General features: G+C 37.7%; 1 protein-coding gene across 1 annotated transcript; it reads right to left on the bottom strand.

Annotated features, from left to right (window-relative positions):
• Nucleotides 1-642: 642 nt before the first annotated feature.
• Nucleotides 643-8,568, bottom strand: ceacam1 (CEA cell adhesion molecule 1). The gene is made up of 11 exons (XM_040118791.1): nucleotides 8,341-8,568; nucleotides 7,805-8,098; nucleotides 6,718-6,999; nucleotides 6,347-6,616; nucleotides 4,999-5,274; nucleotides 4,495-4,746; nucleotides 4,105-4,380; nucleotides 3,684-3,935; nucleotides 3,205-3,492; nucleotides 1,273-1,530; nucleotides 643-1,098 (listed from the first exon to the last, which is right to left on the bottom strand). The coding sequence occupies exons 1-11, from the start codon at nucleotides 8,393-8,395 to the stop codon at nucleotides 1,010-1,012; spliced, it is 2,592 nt and encodes an 863-aa protein (XP_039974725.1). The 5' UTR covers nucleotides 8,396-8,568; the 3' UTR covers nucleotides 643-1,009.
• Between the last annotated feature and the right edge of the window lie 1,285 nt (nucleotides 8,569-9,853).

Genomic DNA, 9,853 nt, shown 5'->3' with positions numbered 1-9,853 from the left:
AACTGTAAAGGTGAAATGAGTAAACATACAGTAAACAATACATATGTAGTTAGTATCTCATCGGTTTATATGTAACCAGAGCCTCAGTATTAGCAGAGCACATTTTCCTAACCCATTCTGCTCTTTTGTCGTTGTGTATCTGGGTAACTCAGGAAAGAGAAGAGAGATGGTGACTATACGCTGCCCTTGTCAGCAGCTTGCCAGACGCAACGGCAAGCATGGGAAATGTGAGTTACCCATAGTTTTTGGGATTTATAAAGTGAACTTAATCTGTTTTTTCTTCATTTGTTTTTTTCACCCCATTGTTTTAACTGTCTGGAATTATCCAAACCAACAGTTAAAAAAATGTGCCAGAGGGAAAAAAATAAGAATCTGAAGAAGTGCAGCTGGTTTTCGAAACTGAAGACAGGTGGTAAGACCATGAAGTTGAGGCCCAGTGTCCCCATATGAAAAACACCAAGAAGTCCTTCTTATATACTGCATATATATATATATATATATATATATATATATATATATATATATCTTATTGTTTCACTGAATAAAGTTTGCAGTATTGTAACTTTCTGGATCAACACAAAGACTTACTGTATCCTCCACAATAAAGTCCCCACAAAATTGATTACGTTGATTTTTTATTGATTAATAAATAAATACAGTGAATCAAAGTATGATAAAACATACATCTGCTTACAATTTTAATATTATCATGCATAAGAGAAAGGTCTACAGGTGTGAAGGATTGCAATTTGTACCAAAAGAGAATGGAGCTATAACACTAACCCAATTACTTTTAATTGCTATATTAATGATAACATTTAACATAAAAAAAACAAAGTAGGCATTACAATAATAAGACAATTTGCCCTTTCAATGTCAGTGTGAATATTACATTAATAACATTGAATACCTTCCCATTCATTTTACAGTAGGATTGTTAAAAAGACTGTAGAGCTGTAGAGGGGGCAAGATGCCTCTCACTCTGACTGGATTTCTTAGTGTTGAGGACTCAGTTGAACAGCACAGGGATGAACAAAGCAAACAGACCCACCAACAACAGACCGCCCCGGGATGGGAAGTGGATAGCAGAGGCGTGACCTGAGAGGGAGGGAGGGAGGGACAGAAATAAAGAGAAATGCGTGTCGTTTTAACTCTGGAATTGTATAGCACCTCCTGCAGTAATCATTTACAAAATGATTTAGGTGGATGTGATCATATTTGTTTTTCAACCACAATAAAATTAAGGAGGGAGAAGATGTATGGCTCACTCACCGGTGACAGTATAGGCTTTAGTCTTGTACATTGTGATGTTGGTCACAGGGTTCCTCGCCTTGCATATGTAGTTCCCCTCGTGCTCTTTTATTGCAGAGAAAGTCAGAACAGGGCCGGTCTCTATAACCGTGGATGACGTATTGTTGAAGAACCACAAGAACTCACAGTCTGGTTGAGAATCAGCAGAGCATTTCAGGGACACGTTGTAGCCTAGTCTTACTGAATATGGACCAGTGATAGTAACACTCAGAGGGCCATCTACAGATAGACAAAGAGAATGATGCACAGTTACGTGATGAATATTATGTATTATCATATGTTGCTTTGGCACGAAATGCCCACCTTTACAAGACTAAATCCACCTTTATTTTGAGCAGCTTTTGGAGGGGTTTTCCAAAACTCATCCAGGTCAAACTCTAACCATGCGTCACGAACACTATTATGGTAAATATTATACATTCTGTCACTTTTATAACAAAAATGAATGTGAATGCTTAATGTGAACGTGAAATGCTGTTCTACCGAATTCACTGTCTCATGATCAACAGGGCGCTACAGCGTAAGTTGTTAACATTGGTAAATATAGTAACAGTTACTGAGGCTGTGACCTTTGTGTATTACCAGTGACCATACACCTAAATGGTGATACATGCATAGCATAATTTTTAAGTTTAGCACTTTAGTCTTTTAGGGATTGTTTTGTTGTATTGCATTTTGTATATCGTACGTAACAGCAGACATTTTAGGAAAAACATTTATGTATGTACTTTTTGTTTTAGTATTGTTCTTTTTGTACTGTGTTGTTGTTTTTTTATCTTGTGCAACTGACTGCAAGCCTAGTTTGCCATCTGGGATAACGAAATCACTGAACTGAAATGTCAAATGTCATTATTCTTTACATTATTGTTCCAAGTATCAGTAAATGGTAATGCTTTAGAAAACAGCCTGTAAGTTATTCTGTTGTTATTTTATTTTATATGTAATTGTTGATACAGAGTATTGATAAGAAACAAATTGGGTACCTATAAGTAAGTAAGTAAGGGAATAAGACAGCAAGTTAGAGAGTAAGGGGTTAACAATTTAGACTTAATAATAAATTTCGCTGAAAGGTAAGTTATTTTTAATTACTGAATACCATTTAAAATGACGGGGTAACAGCAGGGTAACAAGGCAGGGGTGCCAGTTTTCATACTGAAATCAAATTATCATTTACATTAGAATTGTGCTATATTTACAAAAATGACTGGGAAATTGCAACATAAAACGTTTTTAAATTGAATACTTATTATGATAAATATACCTTTAACATTTTAATGTTTTTTTTCATTACTGTTGTTTCGGGTTAACAAAAATTAGGCTCAGCCTTGGAAGGAGGTTATGCCTTAACAGCTGTAACTTTTAAATGGGTTACAGTTTTATAGGTTATGTTTACGTTTTAAGTACTGAGCTGTAAAATAATGTCCTGGTGTTTTCACCATCATTACAGTGTAGCTAAAGACTATGTGGGTTGTAAAATAAACTGGTCCATTGTTAACCCCTTTTCACTGTAAATATAGTGTAGTTACAGGGTATGTTAAATTTGCTTACACAGGTGTAAGTGCCAAATGTAGTTTGGCTCCTCATGACATAGCTGTTGTGGATGGACATACAGTATAGGTTAGGTCCTTACCCTGTTTGTACCTTGTAATTATTCAGTATGTATTGGATAGTTTAAAAAAACAAATAACAGAGTAATGTAGTTCTGGGCCCCCCTAATTTTTTTTCTTTTTACCCACTTGTTTTTCTCTACTTCTTGCCTTTTACCTTTAGGTATCAAAAAATATTTTCTGGTGTCCTATATGTTATTGGCATTTTCACAATAACAAAAGAATAACTTTAAACTATTGATTAGTTTTCAAAAAAAAATTTCCATAGATCTTCCACAATACTCACACTTCACCAGGAGCATATATTGGGGGCTTTCATGTTGACCAGCCTGATTGGTAGCGACACACTGATATGTCCCGTCATTGTAAATTGCCACTGGAGTGAAGTGCAGCATGTTGTTTTCAATGTGGTAGTATGAGTGTGGTTCAGTGTCAGAGGTGTTCATGCTGAGGCGCATGTTGTTCCTCATCCAGTAGATCATGTCATAGGGCCCAGTAACTTCACAGGTGAGAGTGAAGTTTTCAGCGTTTATTGGAACTGTGCTGTTCTTGATCATCACTGACTCTATGGCCTCTGTGGACACAAAACACTCTGAGTTAAGAAGGTAAGGCATCATGATTGCGCTTCATCCTATTACAACATTTAGACTTTTAGAACGCTACATAAATCAGTATTGATTAGTTACACAGTCAAATTACTTGTACTGAAGAAGCCACATTTGCTAATGTCTCATCTAATTCCTCCCCTTACTTGAGTTTTCTTACCAATAACTGTGAACATCTTGGAAATTGTGCTGTTCTTTACTGTCACATTATTGTATGCCATGCAGGTGTATTCTCCGCTCATGTTTAAAGACAATAGACCAGTTGTAAACACTGAAGAACTGGCCACCTTGGTGCCATTGAACCACCAGCTGAACTGACTGGGGGGCACAGACATGGCAGAACAGTTGAAGGTCGCAAATCCTCCTGTCACAGCAAACTTTGGCCCATAAATGACAGGTGTGTCTGGTCCAACTGCAACAACAAAGGAAATAGTTGGCTCTTAGGATATTCTACTTCAGCAACTGTAAATATTCTGCCTTCAAATAACTCAGGATAATACACTACAGTACACTGTATAAAGCTGTCAGTTGTGAAAATGTGTCACTTACAGTAACATAAATCCTTTAAATGTTATACTCACAGTTCACAAGTAGCTTGTAAGAAGGGCTGGTCATGTTTCCAACAGCATTCATAGCCATACACTTGTAGTATCCCGTATCATTGCGTATTAGTGGGTTGAAGGTGACTGACTTGTTATCCATGTGGAGAACTGTTCTGTTGTCGTTGTGCAGTTCCATACCATTCTTCATCCAGTAAATATACTCAGCAGGTCCAGTCACATTGCAAATTAGCTTATATGGATAACCTTCTTTCGGAGGATTCATTGGTGTTTCTACATGGACATCTTCTATTGGGTCTGAAACAAAGCAAAAATCCACAATTTATTTAATCCTCTCCTGAGCCACCTTTCCTGCTTGTAAGTAGGAACAAACTTTTTACAGAACCATAAAAATAGCCACCCAAGTCTCACCAACAGCAGTAAGATTTTTGTATGCAGTCTTGCTTTGGCCGGTGATGTTGTTGTACGCTTGGCAAGTGTACATCCCACTCATATCTTTGGTAAGAGGAGGTGTTACATACTCAGATGTATTGGCCACTGGATAATCATGGAAGTACCATGTGTAGAGGCTGGGAGGGTTTGATGATGCGTAGCAGTGGAATGTGATGTTGTATCCTGTCTTCGCCACAGTTGGTCCCACGATAGTTGGTGTCTCTGGTCCATCTAAATACATGGGTATTACCTTAAATCACCTTCACTGAAAACATGTTCACATGACTGTTAAGCCATTCAGTTTATGTAGAACTGTGCATCGAAAGCGAATTTCCCCAATGGATAATTTGACACCAATAATCTAATGTTTAGGTCATTTCAGCAGGTACTGTTTCTGATGAATCTACTAGATGTCAACCAATTGCTAATTTCTCATCTCATTCCTCCGTAGTTGTTGATGATTACAGAAAATAAAATACTTACATTTTACTTCGACTTTGTAGGGACTGCTGGTCATGTTGCTCACTGAATTAAAAGCCTGACACTTATAATATCCATTATCTGAATGTCGGACTGGGTTGAGAATCAGTGTCTCGTTGTCCATGTTGAAGACTATTGTATCGTTAGGGGAGATAAGCTGCCTATTCCTCCACCACTGAATTCTGTCAAAAGATCTATTCACTTCACAATGCAGAGTGAACGGTTCATCAAGTATTGCTGGTCCACCGGTATGATACACCTCAACTGCTACTAGTGGATCTATAGGATTAGAAGGAAGTTGAGTAATTTAGATTCACACATGTATGTGAGCAAAGTGAATATGACATATGTCACTTGAAAGTCTGTAGGAATAGTTTGACATCTTGGGGAATTATGCTTATTTCCCGTTTTGCAGAGAGTTAGATGAGAAGATTGATACCACTCTCATATCTGTCTGTTAAATATAAGGCGACAACCACAACCATCAGCTGGTTATCCTATCTTAGCATAAAGATTGAAAACAGGAGGACACAGCTGGCCTGTCTCAACTCTAAAATAACAAACTCCATCTACTAATTACCACATTATATCTTGTTTGTTTATTACATACAAAGACCAAAAAGTGTTCGGTTTCCTGCTAAGGTCATGGTAACACAAGATTTAAACTCACCATGCCTGGCCAAGAAATTGTCTAGAAAATAAACTAAAACTCACTGTTTTTCCCTATAATTTGCATGGATTAAACAAATGAGATATAGCATGTTAATTAGTGAGCTTTAGAGGTTCTGGTAGGCATATTATATTATCTTCGGAAATAGCCAGCCCTAGCTCTTTCCTCCTGTTTCCAGTCTTAATGCTAAACTAAGCTAAGGGGCTGCATGCTCCATATTGAACAAACAAATATATCAAAGTGGTAACAATCCTCTAATCTAACTCTCTGCAAATAAGCACATTCCCAAAAATGTCAAACTGTTTCTTTAAAATAATCTAAGTGTCTTTACTTAGAGAAACAAAATTAAAGAAACAAACTAAAGACCATCTTGTGATGGAATCACACCAGCCACGACGCCCATCAACATGTTGACATTCCGACCCATGAACACTCAGTAGTCATTACTACATTATTGCATGAGTACTCGGTAGTCATTACTACATTATTAGATGCCATGGTGGTAGTTTCTGCTACAGTAGACGTCTCCAAGACCACAATATGCCATGATTGCGCGCGCACACACACACACACGCAAAAAAACAAACATACATACACAGACTCACAAGGTGGAAACAATCAAAGCCCTGTTGCCGTGGCTGGTAAAAATGACCCTCTAAAATCCAACAAATCCAACCTTACCTAAAATCCAGAGCATTGTACTTGCGCTGCTGAACCTGGATGTGACTGTGTTGTGAAACACACATTTGTAATTTCCTGAGTTGCTCTCTGTAACGTTGTTAAGCTGAATCTGTGGGCCATATTTATTCAGGTACACCCCATCAACCATCCACTCGATTGTTGCTGGAGGGTTGGACCTCGCTGAGCATGACAGTGTGATATTAGATCCTGTTCTGTAGATGTTCTTCGATACCTTGGGCATGATCATCATCGTTTTGTTACTTGGACCATCTGATGATACACCAAGAGGAAAACGGTTTTAGGAGTTAATGTTAGGTTTGGAGTTTTTTTTAATACATAGGCCTTTATATTTTCCTTTGGTTACCACTCACAGCTGATGTTCAGATAGAGAGGGGGACTGATTTCATAGCTGACACCATTGGACACATTGCACTTGAATGGACCCTCGTCGTAGCGGGTAATGTTGACTATGGTGAGGGTGGCGTTTCCATTGCTGAGCTGTACTTCCCCATTGACTGCGACCACATTGTTCCCCTTCAGCCACACATAAGACAGGGACGAGCCGCTGGACACAGAGCACATGAGAACTGCTGTGTCATTGAACTCCACCAGTTTGGTTGCTTTTGCCTTCAGGGTCACGTTTGAAATGGGCACTGCAGAGAAGGAAATAGCAAGCTGTTTGTCATTTTGTTAAAATGTGGGATTGCAGTTGACATTCATGTCTTCCTGAGGATATGTGGACTGTTGAAATCATTTTGATTGCTTGACATTAAATCTAGTGCCATCATCAGAAGTACCTTTTTTTTTTTAATGACAAAACACCTTAAAAACTAAAGACATTCCTTTCAGCATCTGTTGTACTTTGCGTCTGGTGCTAAATAGCAACTCTTAGAATGCTAACATGCTGAACTAGGTTGGTGAATGTGGTTAACAAAAAAACTACTAAACATCAGCATCTTCTGTGTGAACATGGTAGCATGCTTGCATTAGCATTTAGCTCAATGCACTGCTGTGCCCAGAGCCTAAGAACGGTTTTAGAGAGCTGCTAGCTATAAACTCTTGGACCTTATGTGTTGCTCAGGTGTCTAAAACCCTTGATTTGGACTTTGATAACTTTGTATGACAGAAGAGACAGTCATTGCACAAGCTCCTTTACGCTTTTAATAAAAAATAGCAGGAAAAAGGTTTTATCCCAAAGAAAAAAACATCATCAGTCAAATAAAGTCAATTTATATCATTTGATGACTGAAAAACATTAGACCAACTCGACAACCAAGCAAAGCTGATTCGATCTGCTAGCTGTCACCAAACGCAAGGTGATCGTAATAGCTACAGACTCCCACACTGCTCTATTTTGCCTTTTTATTTCTATGGATTGAAATTTACTATGCATTGGTAGAGCGTGAGGAAGTATACGCGCAAATGAATAAACATGAAGAGTGATAAAATGGTCCTTACCTTGGACTGACAGTGTTAACTGAGCACGAAAAGAATTCACTGCCTGTAATGTGTACACTCCAGAGTCTCTCAGCTGTAGTGACCTTATAGTCAACGATGAAGTGGTTGAATTGAATGTAACCCTTTCACGCCAAGTGTTAGTTATGATATTATCTCCTGGAACTATCAACACAATAATGTTGTTGTCGAACAGCCATGCCCCAATGGTTACATTGGCCCTGCTGTATAGTGTGACATTGCTTCCCACAGGTAAGACGTTCTCAGAGGCATATATACTCTGGTTGCTCACATGATCTAGAAACAGAAAGCAAGGAACAAACAATGTATTCAGTCACCCTGAAATGTAGTTATCACCCACACGCAAATATTGTTAAAAGTACTCATAAAAACACTAAAATGTATTGAAGTAATACTTTAAAAAACTTGTTTCTCATTAAGATCTAGAAACTGTCCTAGGCTCTCAACATCTGAACTGAGGATCAATATAATAAAAAAAAAAGTATAATGAATTCAAGTTTAATATAATTCAGCCTTACCTGTTGCAAAAGTTTTTGTTGCCAGGATTAGGAGAAACACCACTGGAGACTCCATTCTACTCTTCAGTTTCTGTTTGGTTAGAAATGTCCACCCTCAGCTGGACTTGACTCTGGCTGTGATAAATTCAAATCTAGCGATATTGTATGGTCACAGTCGCCTCCTGATCTGCAAATATTTGCTCTGCATCGTATCTGCAGCCAGGTTTTTTTCCTCTCGGTCCAAATGCTTACCCCTAGTCTACCATGCCACCTCACGCATCTTTTCCTGGCCACACCTTGTTTTGCCCTGGTCCACTCTTAGGTTTTACTGGTACACACCAAGGAGTGTCCATTTACTGTAAACTTCTGTCGTTCTGCAACTTTTAACCAGCCAGATGAATGCATTAGTATATTTTGTAAGTGTATGACTTGGAAGTTAATAAGATCAAAATAAGGCATTTGTTTTAAAATTAAACTTCTTGTAAATATATCTTTTGCTTTCCCTCAGACATTTTTGCTGTTAGTGTTATTTGGTAATGTGCTGCACCCGTAATAACAATACTGACATGATTTAATAGGGGACAATAGAGCATCTGTCCCTTTGGGGGACGTTTCTCTTTCTCTCTCTCTCTGTCTGTTTACTGTAATCATAGACCCATAGAATGAATATTCTTTTTCGTCATGAACAAAGAAGATAGGAAACTTTTTTCTTATTTTCCATAAAATGAGTATTAAAACGTTTAAATATGCCAAATAGCTCTAAAGAATATAGCAAATGTGTCTTTGCAATAGTCAGTAGTTTTTTTCTGTTTTTGGGGCAGTAGATAATGCTTTCGATACGTTTCTTTTAAACTCAGCAACAAAAATTAAAATTTCTTCATTGTTAAAACTGCATAAAAATCAGCCAATGCTACATGAAGGGGATTTCTCTGAGCTTTGTTCTGAAAAATGTATCTTACTTAAATAACGGCAGCAGTGAAAGAAGCTTTAATGAGTGCTATGCAGTCCATGGATATCCAATGAAGACTTGAAGGTACAACACTTAAAGTATGTGCAAAGAATCTGTGCAGTGGCATTTTAAGTATAGATAACAATAAAATTGTTTTTTGGCAGGGAAGTACAGTTAATCTGTGTTTGAGGTTTGTGGCTGTGGCTGTGCAAAGTATTTTCTGTTCAATGCCCTGCAGCTCCTTATCAACCACATGGCATTGCTTGATTAGTGAACATATTAAAACATACAAAGTCAAAGACAAAAACATTTGACATCAGGAATGCTCATCAAATTTGCTTACAATATATGTAAATTTATTACACTTTATAGAGAACAAAAATAGGCTCACACACACACAAATACACACACACACACAGAAAACAGACACAAACACACGCACACACAAACAAACAAACAAACATAACAATGTGATTATTGATTTTAGGTGTACAATGTAGAAGCTTAAACATTAGGTCTTACATATGCTTTGTTGAGGACCCAAACTTAGATTCATACACAATGTTTGACTGTAAACACAGTGGA

Source organism: Xiphias gladius, chromosome 22 (assembly GCF_016859285.1).
Source record: "Xiphias gladius isolate SHS-SW01 ecotype Sanya breed wild chromosome 22, ASM1685928v1, whole genome shotgun sequence".
Lineage (NCBI taxonomy): Eukaryota > Metazoa > Chordata > Actinopteri > Istiophoriformes > Xiphiidae > Xiphias > Xiphias gladius.
Note: the sequence above shows the minus strand (reverse complement) of the source record. Positions and strands in the feature narration are given on the sequence as shown.

Coding starts and splice junctions, on each gene's coding strand:
- ceacam1 (XM_040118791.1), bottom strand. CDS start 8,395: ATGGAGTCTCCAGTGGTGTTTCTCCTAATCCTGGCAACAAAAACTTTT. Junction 6,617..6,717: donor TCTCTATCTGAACATCAGCT/GTGAGTGGTAAC, acceptor GTGTATCATCAG/ATGGTCCAAGTAACAAAACG. Junction 3,936..4,104: donor TTACAAGCTACTTGTGAACT/GTGAGTATAACA, acceptor TTGTTGTTGCAG/TTGGACCAGACACACCTGTC.